Source organism: Leptonychotes weddellii, chromosome 4, assembly GCF_054177405.1.
Source record: "Leptonychotes weddellii isolate Sample4059 chromosome 4, ASM5417740v2, whole genome shotgun sequence".
NCBI lineage: Eukaryota > Metazoa > Chordata > Mammalia > Carnivora > Phocidae > Leptonychotes > Leptonychotes weddellii.
Genome location: NC_138372.1, coordinates 19,460,875 through 19,480,417, shown reverse-complemented (window position 1 = coordinate 19,480,417; position 19,543 = coordinate 19,460,875). Strand labels below are relative to the sequence as shown.

Below are 19,543 nucleotides of genomic sequence, written 5' to 3'. Positions count from 1 at the left end.
CATTGGGCTCCCTGCTCAGCAGGAAGCCTGCTTCTCCATCTCCCACTCGCCCTGCTTGTGTTCCCTCTCTTGCTGTGTCTCTATCTGTCAAATAAATAAATAAATGAGAGAGAGAAAGAGAACACAAGCAGGCAGAGAGGCAGGCAGAGGGAGAGGGAAAAGCAGGCTTCCCACTGAGCATCATGACCTGAGCCAAAGGCACTTAACCCACTGAGCCACTGAGGCGCCCCATATCCCTTAAATGTATGATCTTCTCAGCTGAATTTATAACTAATTGAACCCAAATGAACCCAATTACTCCAAGTGAATCCACATCTTAAATTTCCCAGAATACTCTTAATTTCAAACATTTTATCCTATATATCAGAAATATGGTCTTATTTGTTAGACTATGTAAATTTCAATCACCTTATGCTTAATATAACATGGTATGCTTCAGATTTCTGTCCTCAGCTGTATCTTTTTTATTCTTCAGTGATGATTTGGAGGCTTACAAAATTTACACAGATAAGAGGTGGCAGACAGGCAACGTCTGTCCCACAGATACCTTTTCTCTGGCCCACATGCTGTTTTTAAAACTTTAAATTTACTTAAAAACACGAAAAATTCCGAAATTTTTACACAAAAATCAAAATTTCTGGAGTCTGCTAAAAATATATAGATGACAACACTGGACCCATATTTGTTGTCAGTTGCTATTTACCATTGTATTTGTGTGGCTGTTTTTCTCACTGTGGAGAAAAAAGTAAAATGAAATTAAAAAAAAATTCCCTCTATTATCCAGCCCACTACATTTACAATTTTCCTGCCTGACCCCAGTTGTCAACTTGAGTTTGTGCCCCAGGTGTGGGATGTTCAAGAAGGTACAGTGACTACACTGGTTGATGAAATCAGACTTCCTAGGCTTGAATGCAGACTTCCACCACTTAGCCTCTCTTTGCCTTGGCTGCCTCCTTTGTAAAACCGGGACAGTAACGGTGTTCACCGACCTCACAGGACTGAGTTACTAAATGTAAAGTATTTAAGACAGTGCCTACAGTTTTAGAAAAATAAAATGGCCCAGGAACCCAGGGACCATGTCTATCTTATTTACAGTTGAATCCCAGTGGCCAGCACAGAACCTGGAACAAAAAAGGCAGCAATGAATACTTTTTATCTAAATAAGTGAGGTGTGAGGGAGCCTAACAATCTAGCGATATGTAGAGGAAGGAGATGACAGACGTGTTCTCTCTACAGGAGGACAGAACAATGTTACGTGAAGAACAGTTTAAATAATCAGGGATGCAGAACCCTATTAGACTGGGGAGAGGAAGGGGGCAGGGGCGCGATGCGATCCTCAGATCTTTTGAAAGGATGTCCTGGGGAAGAGGGTGTATGTTCCTTACAGCCTTACTGGGGAAATTCAGGACGAGGGAATGCCCATACAAGAAGAAAACCTGGCTTTCTTTTTTTTTTTTTCAATCCCACGACGTGCAGGGAAGACAGCATGGTAGGGCCCCAAATGCGCAAGCGCCGCACGATGGCGAGGCGGAGTCGCCGAAGCAAGAATTCTGCCGTAGCGGTGTAGATTAAGGCGTCGTCTGATTGGTGAGAGTTTGGCGGGAACAGGAGGACGCCAAACAAAGGAAGTGCTGTAAAGTGTCGCTCACTGACGGGGGTGGGATTATGCGACCTGAGATTCGGAATTATCATTTTGATTGGTTGTTTTCTTGAGACACGCCCTATCAGCCTCTCGCCGCTCCTTGCTTCCGCTTGCGCAGCTTGTTTTGCCCTTAGTAAAAATGGCCGCAGAGGCTTCCGGGCCCCTCGGAAGCAGAGTGCGCGTTTTCATAAGCTTGGCCAGGTACGACAGGAAAAAGCGTAGAGTTCGTGAGCATTGACTGGCCGAGGCAAGAAGCGTTCTGGACGCTGACTGGTTCCGTCGTTCGCGGGAAGGAGTTTGTGGCACCAGCGGGAAGTGGATTTAACACTGCGGCCGCAGCAGGGTTCTGAGGAGTTAGACGAACTCACCAGACAGGCGTCTTCTGGACATCTTTCCTGAGGGAGTCGGGACCAAGATGTGGTTTAGTAAGGATGAGAGACGCAAGGAGGATTTAGCAGGAGGGCGGGGGTCGGAGAGGCGTGTGACGGTGCGAGTGGGGGAGGGAAGGGGTGGCGAAGGGGCGGGGGGCCAGGGCAAGGTGGTGGGGAAGATTAGGGCGATGCTGGGAGTGGTTGGCCGTGGGGTGAAGTCTGAGGAGGCCTGTGGGTTGTTCAGAAGCTTGGAAGGCAGCACAGGCATTGATACTGTTGTTTAAAACCAGGTGGATCTGAAAGCTACAGCAGCTCCTCCTTTGGCGGAGCGGGCAGCTACACGCAGTCGCCCGGGGGCTTTGGATCGCCGACACCTTCGCAGGTTGAAAAGAAATCAGTAGGTTGAAAGAGTATTTCGTTTTATTTCATTCTGTCCTGAAGTTCCTAACTCGCCCCTGAGAGAAAATTTATGCGGCGAAAGATGTCAAACACGAACTGATTGGATAATTACCGATTATTGCCTTACCGAATCTTAGAATTAAGTGCTGTAAGATTAAAAAATGAAATTTCTCCTACTTTAACTTCCACCGTTGAATTGGCTTTATTTTGAAATTTACCAATATAGCTAATGAATCAGTCTTGTGGGAAAACTGGAGTATGTTACTAGCGTATTTGCATTCTTCATGTATTCGAAATCTTTTTTTTTTTTTTTTTAATTGTAATGAGGTGATAAAAAGCGGTGGAAAGAGCATGGTCTTCGAAGTCCGGTAGATCGATGTTCTACCATTGCTCTGACACACAGGGTTTCATTGGACAAATTTAGTAACATCGGGAATCAAATGGGGTTACTACTAAACGGGATTAATAATGCATACCTTACAAGGCTGTTGTGAGACTTAATATTCTAATATATAGTATATATAAAGTGCACGCCCTGTAGTCACTTTCAATAAATGGTCCCAGATTTTTTTAAGTTTTTATTTAAGTAATCTCTACACCCAACGTGGGGCTCGAACCCTGATACCAAGTCACATGCTCTTCTGACTGAGCCAGCCAGACACCCCTGGTCCCAGATATTTTTGTTAAAAAGAACATGAGTGTCTGGAATCAACTTTTAAGTGGCAGTATCTTTAGTACAGCAACTTGAACCTTGTGGCCCTTGGTTTTTCTCATCTGATAATGGTACCGTACTACGTACATCACTGGTGCTGAGAATTGATAAATAAGGTAATGTAATATATAGGAAAGTGATCTGTAAAAAGCTGTCAAAATGCTTGTTATTCACTGTATCAGAAAAGAGTTTGCATTTAACAACTGCTATTGATTGCATCCTTTAAATACAAGGTTGATTTGGCTACTCGTTAGGTGTCATTCAGATGTGGTGTTAAGATTCAGTATTAGCCGGTTCTGTTTTTTTTGTACAGGTTGATTAGCTTTTACCTAAACTGTTAATTCAGGGGTGTGTGTCAGTGGGAAAGAATTGATAATTCCCATATATTTGGACATTGCTTTATATTTTTCATACAAATTATTTCATATAATCCCATAAGGTATTTATTGTTTATCCCATTGTATAACAGAGGGCCTGGAAGGTGAAGGGACTGCCTAAGCTTCTATAGCTAGTAAGTAAGTGGAACTAGATACTGCATACAGGATGCCGAGCAAATCCAAAATCTGGTGAGCAAATCCAAAATCTGGTGAGCGGCTTCTCTTTTGCAGTTTCCTTTTTCCCAGGAAGACTGTGGGGACTCTAGTACTCTTTGTCTTCCTTGAGGTTGTGAAGGAGAAAACAAAAGATCATTGGTTTTCATCTTTTCTGAGCTTAACTGTTCTCTTCATTCCAGTAGATAGAATTTTTCTCTCAGGATCCCTAGCTTGGGCACCCTATTAAGACAGCTTTTCAGGGGCGCCTGGGTGGCTCAGTTGGTTAAGCAACTGCCTTCGGCTCAGGTCATGATCCTGGAGTCCCGGGATCGAGTCCCACATCGGGCTGCCTGCTCAGCGGGGAATCTGCTTCTCCCTCTGATCCTCCCCCTCTCATGCTCTCTGTCTCCCATTCTCTCTCTCAGATAAATAAATAAAATCTTTAAAAAAAAAAAAAAAGACAGCTTTTCAGAGAGTGATGATGGTTGTAAGCTAGAGACTCAACCCAGATCTTTTTGTTTCTAAACCTAGTGCCTTTTCCACAGTAAATTAGACAAACACCCATCTAAACAGTTTCCTATCTACCATAAACCTGTTACATTTTATTGAACCATGTGAAATTTTCAGTAGTGACAGCTTTTTACCCATAAAAATGGTGGTTTCATACAATACTGTCAGAGTAACCTGTGATTCATAGTCAGCTAGAAAAGAATTTTTTAAAAATTAAATATACTTATGCTGACACACTCTCTGTGAATCTCTTTGGAACAAACCAGGAACTCTTTGGAATAATAATAGGTGCTTAAAAAACAAGAAATACCTGTGATTTGAGATGAATTTGAAAGTATTGCTAACACCTCAATCATTACCCGTATGTAACTTTTTTTTTATCTGAGGAGTAATAGTATTTGTTGAATACATACTACATGTAGAAACCAGCATTAGCACTTTTATATCCATTATATGTTTTGTTTACAATTTGGAAGGTGGATATTCTCATTTGACAGAAGAGGTGGTGGCATGTCCAGGGCTGTGGAGCTGGGATTGAACACAGGTCTGTAGGACTGTGAGGCACCAAAGCCCATGTTCTTGTTCCTGTTCCCAATAGTGGTTCTTAGTTTTCTTACACTGAAAATACAATGAAAAGCTCACCAGTGATAGGTGGAAACAGAATATATCGTAGTGAGAGCTAAAACATGGGACCTCAGCAAATTTTAAATCTACTGATACCAGTGTTGCATGTAACTTCACCTATACAATTCCATAAGGTAAAATTGAAAAGCATTGTTGATTCCTCACATCCTTAGTAAAAGCCATTACAGATCTAAACGGTGAGGAACACTAGTTGACCAAATAACATTTGCTAACATTTTTTGAGTGCTTACGATGCGCCAGGTATTATTCTAGGTGCTTCACCATATACTTAATTTTCATGATTTTATCATTCCTAGTTTTACAGATAAGAAAACTAAGATAGAAATGAGTTGAAAAACATGACCAAGAACACACTGCTCCTGAGTGACAGAGCCATATCTTAACCCTCAAGCTTCACTGCCGCCTTTTGTGATGTGTGCTGGGAGTTGGCAGTGCGTACTTTTTACCATCCTGGCAATACTCACCATTCAGAATGAGGTTTCAGCAGAAGGAAATGTTGCAAGTATCATAGACCTTCAGGGCAAAGCTGAAACTGCTAAATCCATGAGTGCAAAGAGTCTGTTATGTCTTACATGTAGATAGCTATTATTAGGTTGTTGATTTCCGACAAGAAGAACTCTAATCTTTAATCCACCGTGCATTTTCTTCCATGTACTTATTTCCTAAATGAGTTTGTGAGAGTGCATATTTACCCTTAGCCTGAAATGCCCATCCCTTACTGTTTTTTTACTGTCGACGTTTTCATACTTCAGCGTAGAGCCCGAATGCTAACTCTTGAAAGTGCCAGTACGTTTTTCTGGGATCCCACATAGTGCATCTCATTCTATAGTATATCAAGACCGGTTTGTTATTTACATTTGTGCCTCCATTAGGTAGGAGTGTGTTGAGAGTAAATCCTATTCCATTTTTCTCATCTTTATGCCATGAGACAAGCCCTGGCCAGTGGTAGGACAATAAGAGTTTACAGTGTTGTTAGGCTGCTTTTGAATGGGATTTCAATGTCCTCATTGGACATTCTTCTGCCCAACATGTCGTGTCCTTTCCCTTTAAGATGTCCAGTGTGGCCAAGCCCTTATCCCATTTTCCCCAGGACTTTCATCCGATTGTCAGAGCACCTGTCCTTAAGAAAGCTATACCTCGAACTTTGTTATATTTTATCATGAGACTTAGAACAACTCCAAAGTTCTGTCTCTACTGGCCATTTCTCAAACCCTTTCCAAATACCATCTCATGTCATTGGTGAACTAAACAGCTAGCTCTGGCTTGCCTTTGTCCTAAAACTGGAGTATAAGTTTTGTCCCGGAAGCAGGTCATCCTTCCTTATGTTGTCCCCACTCTGGCCTGCTCATTTTAGTGAAACCATAGTGCTACACAAACTTACCCATTGATCAGGAGCTTTGGAGTCAGACACACCTAGTTTGAATTCTAAAGTGTGGTATTTGTTAGCTATATGATCTTGGTTTCCATCTCTGTGAAGCAAGGGTGATGAGATTCATTCTGAAGATTCAGTGTTATGATGTATGTAAAGTGCTTGGCACATGAAATGTGTTAATGGGTGGTAATTATTATTTTCTTAATTGCATTTATACATTTTCTTTTCAGAGGGTCCGAGCCCAGCACATTGTACCCTGTACCATATCTCAGCTGCTTTCTGCCACTCTGGTTGATGAAATGTTCAAAATTGGGAATGTTGAGATTTCACAGGTAAGTAAAATAGTTTGTGGAAGAGTCCCTTCATCATGTGAAGAATGAAATAAAAATTATCTATTTAAAAAGACATAAATGTTGTTTTAGTTTCCAGGAAAACCAACCGTTTCTTTTTTCTTCTGATCTAGGTCACTATTGTGGGTATAATCAGACATGCAGAAAAGGCCCCAACCAACATTGTGTACAAAATAGATGACATGACAGCTGCACCCATGGATGTTCGCCAGTGGGTTGACACAGATGTAAGCAGTTATTTTTGAATTAGGGTGGGGTTATTTTGGGACTCTGGAGATGTTGGACTTTTTTGGTCTTTTTAATTTCTTAGATTAAAAATAATTTATAAGCAGGACATCAAAGGCAGAAACCCTAAAATGAAAGGTTAATACATTTGAATTCATAAAAATTTAAAATGTTCCAAACTTCACTATAGTATAAGCAAAGTTAAAAGGCAAGTGACAGGAGACATTAGAATGCAAACTCTGTGGAAGAGGGATTTTTTTTTTTTTTTAAGAGAAGGAAGGTTGTGATGGGACAGAGGCAGAGGGAGAGCGAAAATCTTAAGCAGGCTCCACGCGGGGCTCGATTTCACAACCCTGTGATCATGACCTGAGCGTAAATCAAGAGTGAGACGCTTAACCGACTGAGCCACCCAGGCGCCCTGCCATTTTTAATTTATTAAATTAGCATAGAAAAAAAAAGAATGACAGTGTCCACTTCTGGTAAGAGTAGTAGCTAACGCAGTGCCTCTAGCACTTAGTAGGCACTTAACTAAATATTTGTTGAATGATTTGTCATTGTTAGTCAAGAGAAATGGATGCCATCCTACCTTGATGGTTTGAGTATAAATTGGTATAACCTACCTCAAAAGTCAGCTGGTGATCAAAATCATCCATCATAAAAATGCTGATCTAGCACTTCTCTGCTAGAGGTTTACATTAAGAAAATAATTAAAGATGTATACAAAGATTCAGTTGTAAGAGTGTTGATCATAGCATTGTCTATAATAATGAAAAATTAAAAACAGTTTCAGGGGCACCTAGGTGGCTCAGTTGGTTAAGTGTCAGACTTTTGGTTTAGGCTCAGGTCATGATCTCAGGGTTGTGAGACTGGGCCTTGAGTTGTGCTTTGCACTCAGCGGGGAGTCTGCTTCCCTCTCCCTTTGCCCCTCCCCCATTTGCATGCACTCTCTCTCAAATAAATCTTTAAAAAAAAAAAAAAAATTTCATGGGGTGCCTGGGTGGCTCAGGCGTTAAGCGTCTGCCTTCGGCTCAGGTCATGATCTCAGGGTCCTGGGATCGAGCCCCTCATCGGGCTCCCTGCTCAGCAGAAAGCCTGCTACTCCCTCTCCCACTCCCCCTGCTTTTGTGTTCCCTCTCTCGCTGTGTCTCTTTCTGTCAAATGAATAAATAAAATCTTTAAAAAAAAATTTTTTTTCAGGGGCGCCTGGGTGGCCCAGTCGGTTAAGTGTCTGTCTTCCGCTCAGGTCATGATCCTGGAGTCCTGGGATCGAGCCCTGCATTGGCTCCCTGCTCAGCAGGGAGTCTGCTTCTCCCTCTGCCCCTCACCCTTGTGTTCTCTCTCTCTGTCTCTCACACTCTCAAATAAATAAATAAAAGCTTTAAAAAGAGAAAAGAATTATTTTTAAAAAATTTCAAAATGCGAGCAATAGGGCACTATTAAACCATGATATATTTATGATATAAGGTGATATAGAAATGGATATACTGTTACAAAGTGTTTACCATAAACTTGAGAGGAAAAGAGCATGTTACAAGATGGTATACGTGGTATGACCCCATTTTTGCAAAGCAACGTGTATGTATCTGTATAAACATGGAGAAAATAAACTAAAAGGAAACCTATACTTTTTATCCTTTTTATTTTATTTTTTTAAAGATTTTATTTATTTATTTGACAGAGACTGAGAGAGGACCCTGGGATCATGACCTGAGCCAAAGGCAGACCCTTAATGACTGAGCCACCCAGGCGCCCCTATTCGTTTTATTTTTAATTAGGTAAAAGATCACTTGGTTTTTTATATTTTATCGTTATAGAAAATATGGATCATAAACACTTTGTATATACTATTTTCACTTAAAAAAGCACAAGTTGTGGGACAGGCCCAGTCGGTTAAGCGTCTGCCTCCAGCTCAGGTCATGCTCTCAGGGTCCTGGAATTGAGCCCCCCGTGTAGGGTTCCCTGCCCAGTGAGTGGGGAGTCTGCTTCTCCCTCTCTCACTCCCCGGCTTGTGCTCTCTCTCTCTCAAATAAATAAATAAATTCTTAAAAAAAAAAAAAAAGGAAAGATGAAGAGACATATTGCAAGCACAAAAGGATAATGCAAGGTCCTCCATGCTGCTAATTCCAGGAAGAAAATTGCCCGCATTGGGTTCCCTGTGCATTGGGGAGCCTGCTTCTCCCTCTGCCCTCTGCCGCTCCTCCTGCTTGTGCGTGCACGCGTGCTCTCTCCCTGTCAAATAAATAAAATCTTTAAAAATAAATAAGTAAGTAAAGAAAGAAAGAAGCTAAATCTTAATGCATGTTCTTTTTTCCTTAAATTCCTAAATGTATTATTGCTATGCTGATAAGTATATCCACCAGAAAGTTGTGTGCCCAACAGCATTGAGCAAGAGTGCATAATTGTTTGCTTTTTTGATGATGTACATAACAGAACTTTGGAACTAGAAATTATCTTTAGAGGTCTTTTTATTCTAATGCTTGATTTTCTAAAAAGGTAAATTCTAAAAGGTAGGCAAACTAGTTAGTGCCACATGAGGATCCTTTAGTGCTCTTACTTTATAATGCTCTCTTTCTGTACATAATTTAGCAGTTTTTTTGTTTTGTTTTGTTTTTTAGCTGTTTTAAAGTTTCATCAACATCCTTAAAACCTTCATGTGATATGTTTCTATTTATCTTTTAGGATGCCAGCAGTGAAAACATAGTGGTTCCTCCAGAGACATATGTGAAAGTAGCTGGCCATCTGAGATCTTTTCAGGTAAAGTCAGAAAATATGCTCACTCTCTAATAAATAAATAAAATCTTTTAAAAAATATATAACATATATATTTGCATAAAGCAATTTCTGGATTCATGCCTCAGTTTAGGATACTTAAGATTGAACCAAGTCTTTCTGTTAAATGGGAATTAGGTTGAAATTACTTCATTATTCTCTTCAAAGAGAAATAATGGGTTTTTAGCTTAATAGAGAACTAACGGAGGGGTGCCTGGCTGGCTCAGTCAGAAGAGCATGCAACTCTTGATATCCAGGTTGAGTTCAAGCCCCACATTCAGTGGAAAATCTTTAAAAAAAAAAGAAAGAAAGAGAAAACACACAACTAATAGAATGGTAGAGAAAGAACAGGATCCCTATCTATAATCGCCATCAGTGACCTCCAGTAGGGGTAAAAGGGAGGACACTGGATTAGGAGTCAGGAGACTATACTCTGCTTGTTGTGTAACCTTGGGCAAGTTATTGAACAACTCTTAGCTGATTTTGTTTTTTTCACCCATCAATGACTATATTAGGATTAACCTTGAGTTAAAAATTTTAAGTATATAACACATTTTTTCCATATTGGCAAAATATTATAACCAAGACAAGTGCCACAGTGTTTTAAGCTAAGGTTGATTTGAATGTGCTCGTCTTTTATTCACATTTTTCTCTTTATTTTATTAGAACAAAAAAAGCCTTGTAGCCTTTAAGATCATGCCTCTGGAGGATATGAATGAGTTCACCACACATATTCTGGAAGTTGTCAATGCACACATGATCCTGAGCAAATCTAACAGCCAGGTGAGCAACTTCACTCTCAGAGTTTTTCCTCTTCTCTGGAAAAACAGACAGCTTCTGGCTTCTCTGGCTTTGATTTTCTTGACGTTTGAAGGTTGAGCCAGAAGAAAGGCCTCACTCAGTCCTCAGAACATTTTCTTCATGAGCTTTGCCATGTTACTTTATTCCAAAGGAAGCACTCTTGTTTCTCTCAGAATTACAAGTTCCTCTAACCCCACTGACTTGGAAGATCGAGGCCTGAGACAACCTTCAAGTGTAGACACATAATTGTAGGCTGAGTGCTTGGCTCCAGGATTATATTTAGAGAAATATTCCAACGGGGACAGCATTTTACTGCTTTTCTTCTAACCTGTTGGCTAAATAGGAAAAATTAGGCACCATTATTTTGTCCCTGAAGTTATCTTCCCTGCTTCATATTGAAATTTCTCAACATTATTTTCTGCTGTGTAAATTCCATTTGGCCAGTCCATCTAGGGCCACACAGAGAGTTTTTATTCTTGTATTAGAATGTCCTTAGATTGGGGTACCTGGCTGGCTCAGTTGGTATGGTAGAGGATGTGACTCTTGATCTTGGGATTGTGAAGTCAAGCCCCATGTTGGGTATGGAGCCTACTTAAAAAAAAAAAAAAAGTCCTTAGATGATTCTGGGGCCCAGGTGGAGGGTTATTGGTTACAGAATAGGAGAGGCTAGAGAACTCATGAGCCACTAAGGATGCTATTGCGTCCTATTCCATGCCAAACAATTGGGTAAGCACTGGGGATACGGAGAGAAATCCATTAATTTATTCCTTCCTTTGAGAAATATTTATTGAGCCTGGTATGTACCAGTCATTATTCTAGGCCCTTAGAAGGTTTCAGCTAGGGAGTGACATGGTCTGATATGTCTTTTAAAAAATTCGCTTGGGCTGGGCTGCTGTATGGAGTGTAGATGATGAGGCACCAGGAATAGCAACAGAATTAATCTGGGAGTGGTAGCAGTAGCTGGGATAAGGAGTGGTTGGATTCTGATGTATTTTGAAGGTAGAGTTCACAGGACTTCTTGGTGGGTTACAAATATAGGATATAAAAAGGGAGGATTCAAAAACGACTTCTAGGTTTGGGGCTTGAGCAACTGAGTGAAGCTAGCACATTTGGAGGGTAAATCCAGAGTTCTGTTTGGACTTACCAAGTATGAGGTGCCAGGTAGATATCCAAGTGGAGAACAGAATGGATGGTTGAATATGTAGAGGTGGGATCCAAGGGAGAGGTCGGGGCTAGAGGTGGAACTTTGGGAGTCATCGTGTAGGTGATATTTAAAGCCTCAGATGAGATGAGATAACTGGGGAGTTAAGAGGTCAGAGACCTGAGCTCTGGGACACAGTAACCTTTAGAAGTCTGGAGTTAAACAGGAGCCAGTGGAAGTCAAAAAAGTTGCCAGTTGGGCAGGAGGAAACCAGGAAATGTGATTCTGTAGAATATTCTGAAAAGAGTATTTTAGGAGGGAGGAGGTGATCAACTGTAGAATGCTGCCTTGAAGTCAAGGCAGGTGATGAGAGACGTCTGCTACTGGATTTGGAAACTTGGATCTTCAAAAGGGAGGCTTCAGTAGAGGATGAGGGAAGTGGGTTAAAAAGAACGGAATTGGGTAGAAAGTTTAGGGTGTTTATTTTATTACCATACTTAAGGACATATATATGTATGTATCACATATTTCATAAATAAATAAATGGGTGGTTAGGGAGTAGAAACTGGAAGTATAGACAGTTATATTGAGGAGTAAATAAAACACCCCTTTCCCACAGAGTTTGTGTTTGAGCAGTGGAGATTCAGATGACTTAAGCAGTAAAAACAGGATAAGTGGCAAGCACAGGGTGTTGTGGAACCACAGTGAAGGGTTTCCTGTCCTGACCTGGACATCAAGAAAGACCCCTTGGAGGAGGTGATGCCTAAACCAAGTCCTGAAAGATACGTGAGGTGGGGTTACCTGAAGCAGGGCATGATGCCCTTTCAGCGGAGTATCTGGGTAAGAAATAGCATTCAGGGGGGTGCCTGGGTGGCTCAGTTGGTTGAGCGACTGCCTTCAGCTCAGGTCATGATCCTGAAGTCCCGGGATCGAGTCCCACATCAGGCTCCCTGCTCAGCGGGGAGTCTGCTTCTCTCTGTGACCCTCCTCCCTTTCATGCTCTCTGTCTCTCATTCTCTCTCTCGCAAATAAATAAAATCTTAAAAAAAAAGAAATAGCATTCAATTCAGTATTACTGGATCATAAAATGTGAGACTTCTGTTTTACCAGCAGGCAACGTGAAGGCATCTAGCTTGAAAACAGGGACCACAATTGATTTTTGTTTATTACCTCAAAGCAGTAGACATTTAATGAGCATTTATTGAATGAATGTGTCTCCTGACAGGATGGGATGTCTCCTAACGAGCTTCCACAGTGCTCTTATATCTGTTAAGAGTACTTAACACGTTTGATGTTCTGTCATCTTTATTTATTCAGTCCGGTGGATGAAACATTGACTGAGCACGTACTGCACCAGGCACTGTGAAAATGGAGGAACTTGTGGCGGAAAGTGCCAGGTGAACAGTGTGATGGCTGCTGTGAGAGCCAAGGAGGAAGAACATGGCTGACTTGGCTTGGGGCGTGTTGAAAAGCTCTGCAAAGGCAGTGGAAATTAAGTTGGACTTTGAAGGATGAGAAGTCAGTGTTTACCAGGCAGATGAGGGGAGGAGCATTCTAGACAGGGAACATGTTCGAGGCAGAGGCATGTTTGTAGTTGGCAAGAAGTCCAGGTGCAGCTGGGGAGTAAAGTGTGTCGAGAAGGAACAGTCAAGAATAAAACAGATTTTGACATCTAGTTGTGGTAGGTCTTGAATGTCTAGGTTTATCTTTTCACCAGCAGGGGGAGCCACCTGAAAGCTTTCCAGCCAGAGGAGGCACAGGATCCAAAGCTGTTAACGTGGTAGCAAAGAGGGAGGTTGACTGGAGTGGAAGAGACTAGCTGCTGAGATGCCATCGGGAGGCCAGGGTGAGGAAGAGGGACTTGAGATACACTGAAGCTTGTGTGATAGGCTGTGGTGACAGACTGTGGGAGGTGAGTGAATGGACTCACAGATGACTGAAGTCTGCAGGATTAGGTTAGCTTTACTCACTGAGGTGGGATAGAGCAGGGCAAGCAGGTTTGGGGAGGGTCGTAATCTTACTTCAGAGTGTGTGAGAGAGCGAGGTGGACGTATCCAGTCCATGGCTGGGAACAAGAATTTGTGGCCCAGGAGGAGGTCTGGGATGGAATCCTGGGGGAGCTATCAGTCTTTTGGGAGATAGGTAGAGAGAAAAGCTGGTAAGGGATGCTGAGAAGGTAGAGTTTGAGAAGTAAGTGGAGAACCAGAAGAACATGCTATCAAGAAACCTAGGGAGCGGTGGGTACATTTAAAGAGGAGTGTGGTCAGCGTGTCTTTCTGAGAGGTAGCGTTAGGACTGAAAGAGACTGTTGGGCATATTGGTTGAAAAGTCATTGGTGACTTCGGTGAGAACAATTTCAGAGGTATATTCAGTGAGAGTGCAAATATAGTGGTCTGGGGAGTGACTAAGAAGAAGGGAAATGGAAACAGTGATTATAGTCCGTTGTTAAAAGTTTGGTAATAAAAAAAGAACAAAGAGTGATGGGAACTGTTTGTTTTTCTCTCCTTGTCATGCTTCATGCCTAGGTGACAGTAAATGCCTGAGTGGGGGGGTGAGTGAAATGGGTGAACACTTAGAGTGAGCATCCGGTAATGTATAGAATTGTTGAATCACTATGTTATATACCTGAAACTAATGTATATAACATTGTGTGTCAACTATATTTCAATAATAAAACTTTTTGGGGTGGCTGGGTGGCTCAGGCGTTAAGCGTCTGCCTTCGGCTCAGGTCGTGATCCCGGGGTCCTGGGATCGAGCCCCGCGTCGGGCTCCCTGCTCAGCGGGGAGCCTGCTTCTCCCTTTCCCACTCCCCCTGCTTGTGCTCCCTCTCTCGCTGTGTCTCTTTCTGTCAAATAAATAAATAAAATCTTTAAAAAAAAAAAAAACTTTTTAATAATAATAAAATCAGGAACAAGGTAAGAATTCCCAAAAATAAATAAATGAGTGAGCGAGTGCATGTTTGAATAATAAAGCACCAAGGATAGATACCATTATAGCAAATCTCCAGGTGATTTTCTTCTTGGTGCTAGTTTTCCTTTGATTCCCCTCAACAGCACAAAAACAAGGAGCTAGCAGGTATCTCTCTCTCTGTTTGATAATATATGCTTCAGAGAATCACTTTATCTTCCTTAGAAATACTCGTTAATGATGATAGTTGCTCCTTCCAATGTAAGCAATTGTTATTGGGAAAACGGCTTAAATTATTTTTGTGAGCGCTTATTGATAGGCTATAACACAATAACAAGGACTGTGTTTAACTTGGTAATTTTTCTGATGCTGTGAACTTCTTTCTTAATTCAGCCCCCAGCAGGGAGAGCACCTATCAGCAATCCAGGAGTGGGTGAAACAGGGAACTTTGGTGGGAATAGCTCCATGCCAGCAAATGGCCTCACTGTGGCCCAAAACCAGGTAAACACTGAGTGGCTCCAGAAATTCAAGGCACAGACAGTCTTAAATTTGTTACTTCCTTAATGATTCTAAGGCTAAGGACCTGACTCATTTCTTTCTTATCAAGGGACTCAGGTTTAGGGGCGCCTGGGTGGCTCAGTCATTAAGCGGCTGCCTTTGGCTCGGGTCATGGTCCTGGGGTCCTGAGATCGAGCCCCACATTGGGCTCCCTGCTCAGCGGGAAGCCTGCTTCTCCCCCCCCACTCCCCCTGCTGTGTTCCCTCTCTCGTTGTGTCTCTGTCAAGTAAATAAATAAAATCTTAAAAAAAGGCGGGGGGTGGGGACACTCATGTTTACATAAGGGAGTTGATTTAGAGTAGTTGCTCAAATCTTTCTCATTTGAATCTTCAGGTGCTGAATTTGATTAAGGCTTGTCCAAGACCTGAAGGATTAAACTTTCATGATCTCAAGAACCAGCTCCAACACATGACTGTAGCCTCAATAAAGTGAGTATTTGGTTTCTATCAGCTGGGGCTCCAGAATTGTCCCCATTTTACCTTAGCAGGGTTTCCTGGTAATGAGAAGTGAATTACAAATAAAAATAAAACTGTCAGCTGCCATCTTTATTGACGGAAGGGAAGTTGTTTGGTCATGGAAAGATAGAAAAAGGACTCACAAAGATGATGCTATCCGTCACATCACTGATTCAGTCATTCATTTAACAAATAGTGATTCCCGTTATGTGCAGGGGATGTAACTTTGAACAAAATTGACCAGATAAAATTTGACCTCTTGTGGAATTCAGTGTGGAGGAGTGAGATCCTTAGCTCCTGGCCCTCAGATGGACAGTCCCATTGGTGTTACTGTTTCCACTGTGGAGATGTGCATTTGGTTGTCTGGACCTGAAGCCCTATATCGGTCCTTCCAACCTCCTTCTGATTCCATGGTAGACGAGCAGCTTCCTGATTCTGATGAGCCAATCAAACAAGCTGAGTATTTTGGTGCTTTTGATAGTTACTTGTTACTGTAAATAAATCAGTTGATATTCTAGGTTTACACAGAAAAGAAAAGCTCAGGTCTAATTTCCTGTTTTATAAAATGAAGATATTAATCATATCCAGAGAATTAATTCCCAGAGATCCAGTGATGATGAGGTACAGAAACACTGTCACGTAGTAGTTGCTCTATAAATTATTACTATTATTAAAAATAATAAAATAATAAATATGTTAACTGTTATTAAATTACTGTTAGTAAACATTATTAAATATGTTACACTGATCCTGAAGGTCTTGAAGGGTTTGAAGGTGTCCTCCCATTTCTGTCCTGCATTCCTTTCCTTTACATCCTACAGCTTTACTTCCCAGAGGGTTGGTGGGTGGGTAAGGAGAAGAAACTTTGAAAAATAGCTGTTTATGCTAGGAGTTCCATGTGCAAGCTGGACTGCATTTTTAGATGACTGGCGTTTGAGTTAGGCTCTATTTTCTGGCCTTTACACAGTTTGGGACCGGGGTCCAAGGCAGCTCTAATAGCCATAGTCTCCATCATGATCTCATTTCTGCAGTTTTTATGGCACTTCACCCTGTACGAGCCCTCTGTGAGCGAAATGGCTGTGACTTCTTAGCAAAGTAGAGAGTGGGAAGTGAGCAAAATCTATGTTTGGCCATATCCAAAAGTCTGTTTCCTTTCTTCTGCATCAGTTTGAAAATGAGCCTTTTTTTTTCCGTTTCTTTCTAGGCAAGCTGTGGATTTTCTTAGCAACGAGGGACACATCTATTCCACTGTGGACGATGATCATTTTAAATCCACAGATGCAGACTAACTGGATCTAATTGAGTACCCAAGGCATTTTCCAGCTGGATCTGTTTTCATAAACTGTTGTCTCCAGCTATGCATCTGTTTGGCCAATTGATTTCTAGGATTTCATCTAGGAAGGGTCTCATTTAACATCCTTTTGAAACTTACTGCTCTTTGGTTTTTTGTTTGTTGTTATTTTTGTGTGTTGAAGCTCAATTTTGGGCACTTGACAAGAATGTAAACCTGGGTGGACTTTCTTAATGAAGTTACATATCGGGGCGCCTGGGTGGCTCAGTCAGTTAAGCGTCTGCCTTTGGCTCAGGTCATGATCCCGGGGTCTTGGGATCAAGCCCCAAGTCAGGCTTCCTGCTCAGCGGGGAGCCTGCTTCTCCGTCTGCCCCTCCCCCTGCTTGTGCTCTCTCTCTCTCTCTCTCTCTCCCATCAGATAAATAAACTCTTTAAAAAAAAAAAAAGTTACAAATTAGCTGTTTACAACATTAGGACAGAGGGAAGTGGGAGAACTCTGCTACTGAGGGAGTTGGGCAGTTATTACTTAAAGAATAGTCAGGAGCTTCTGTTCCTATCATGTTCCCTGTGGAGAGAAGATGAGCAGGACTAGGGCCTTCAGCAGGGAGCTAGCCAAGAAACCCACTAACCTCTGCCTGGTTTTGTTCCCCCCTTTAGTTGGTTATATGGTGTTATATTCAGAATTGCACTTTCCTTCACCTTGTCATGACTGCTGCCGAAAGTGTGTTTTTATGAAGTTCCAGAGTGGTGGCCTCATGAGGGCAGAGGGGAGAAAGATGTTCTTTCGATTTCATACCAAAAAGTACATCCCTATGTTTAATAAAAGCTCTATTGTAGAATGTGTGAAAATGTTATTTTTCTTCCTAAGCTGGTATAATTACTACTTTTATCATCTAAGGCGCGTAGCATAGCTTGACTTGGGTTTGAAATCCTGGCTTTCCCCTTTTAGTTAGGATCTTGAGCAGGCTATGTCAGCTCTGAGGGCCTCCCATTTCCCTATTTATGAGGACAACTGTATCATTTCCTCATAGATGTGTTGTGAAAACTGAGTAAAACAATGTTTGCAAAGCATCTAGCATTGCCATTGGTAGATAGAAAGTGGACCTTAATCTTGACTCTAGCAATATGTGGTCACAACTGAATTGATAACCTACCGTTTTACCTCAAGAATGAGACTTGTCTAAGGGCGCCTGGGTGGCTCAGCCGGTTAAGCGTCTGCCTTCGGCTCAGGTCATGATCCCAGGGGCCTGGGATCGAGCCCTGAGTTGGGCTCCCTGCTCAGAGGGAAGCCTGCTTCTCCCTTTCCTTTTTCCCTCTGCTGCTCCCCCTGCTCTTGTGTGTACACTCTCTCGCGCGCTCTTTCTCACTCTCTCTCTCAAATAAATAAAATCTTTAAAAAAAAAAAAATGAGACTGTCTAAAGGCTTACAGCCTTTGGCCACCGTAATCAGTTGTTTCTTGTGGGAGAGCAAACTACCTCAAAGATGTTTTTGACAACTCCAGAATGTAAGCTACCTCGTGAAGAAGAGAACTAATTCTGAGGTAAGTTAATGAGGTGTAACGTGCAAATAAAAATTCTATAACTGCTTTAACGTGTTTCAAAATGAAACCTAGTAGCAACCATGTGGAAAATGCCCCACCCTCTGGTTTCTAAAAGTGAACAAGTCTGGTGGTTGTTTCTGTACCTACAGAATGGTTCCTATCCAGGGAGCTAGACTGATGGTTAAAAGTCAGTCAACCAGGATGTTTATCTGCAAGTCTGTCCATTCTTGATTATTTTCTGAAAGAAAATGCACTGGCTAGGGGCACCTGGGTGGCTCAGTCGTTAAGCGTCTGCCTTCGGCTCAGGTCATGGTCCCAGGGTCCTGGGATCGAGCCCCGCCTTGGGCTCCCTGCTCTGCGGGAAGCCTGCTTCTCCCTCTTCTACTCCCCCTGCTTGTGTTCCCTCTCTCTCTGTGTTTCTCTCTGTCAAATAAATAAAATATTAAAAAAAAAAAGAAAAGAAAAGGCACTGCCTAAAAACAGGTTAAAAAATCATATATTTGGGCACCTGGGTGGCTCGGTTAAGCGACTGCCTTCGGCTCAGGTCAGGATCCTGGAGTCCCGGGATCGAGTCCCACATCGGGCTCCCTGCTCGGCCGGGGGTCTGCTTCTCCCTCTGACCCTCCCCCGTCTTGTGCTCTCTCTCTCTCTCTCAAATAAATAAAATTTTTAAAAAATACATATTCGAGGGGCGCCTCGGCACAGTTGGTTAAGCATCTGATGCAGTCTCGGCTCAGGTCATGATCTCTGGGTCGTGGGATTGAGCCCCCATGTCGGGCTCTGCTCAGTGCGGAGTCTGCTTGGGTTTCTCTCTCTCCCCCTCCCTCTGCTCCTCCCCGCCTCACGTGCTTGCTCACTCTCAAAATAAATAAATCTTCTTTTAAAAACCATACATTTGGATTTGGGATGCGTGATAGGACACGTTTATGAGTGGTTGACAACTCTGGTTCTCAGGCTAGCGCTCGCCAACCGGTGGGGCGATAGCAGTGATTCTGGGTAGAAGTCTTTTTTTTTTTTTTCTTTTAGGATTCAGCAATTACAAACTACTTAATTCAAGTATTTGTTGAATACCTCCTGTGGCAGCCCATTGGTCAAGTACTAGAAATACAAAACGCCAGGTCGTGTCCCTGGACTTGCTGGTTCCGTGTTGCCGGTAGCACCGAGTGGCAGCTCCGTGGCGCGGCATTCCCTGCCAGCTTGGCATTGACACGGCCTCCCAGGAGCTGTGTGTTTTCTGAGCACAGGCAGGCCCTCCTCGGCAGAACGAAACCAGCCTTCTGGAGCCTCTGCCCTGCCGGAGCAGGAGGCTCTTGCGTTCCGG

The 19,543-nt window shown here is 42.4% G+C and overlaps 1 protein-coding gene across 2 annotated transcripts; it reads left to right on the top strand.

Annotated features, from left to right (window-relative positions):
- The first annotated feature begins 1,774 nt into the window (after positions 1–1,774).
- RPA2 (replication protein A2) lies at positions 1,775–17,520 on the top strand. Of its 2 annotated transcripts, XM_081817862.1 has the most exons (9): positions 1,775–2,067; positions 2,304–2,410; positions 6,415–6,516; positions 6,648–6,761; positions 9,439–9,513; positions 10,195–10,311; positions 14,771–14,878; positions 15,269–15,363; positions 16,595–17,520. In XM_081817862.1, exons 1-9 carry the CDS (start codon positions 2,058–2,060, stop codon positions 16,677–16,679), a joined length of 813 nt encoding a protein of 270 aa, XP_081673988.1. In that variant the 5' UTR covers positions 1,775–2,057; the 3' UTR covers positions 16,680–17,520. The 2 variants fall into 2 exon arrangements, with proteins under 2 accessions (XP_081673988.1, XP_081673990.1); XM_081817864.1 differs by lacking the exon at positions 2,304–2,410 and having other exon boundaries at positions 1,777–2,067.
- Positions 17,521–19,543: the final 2,023 nt, after the last annotated feature.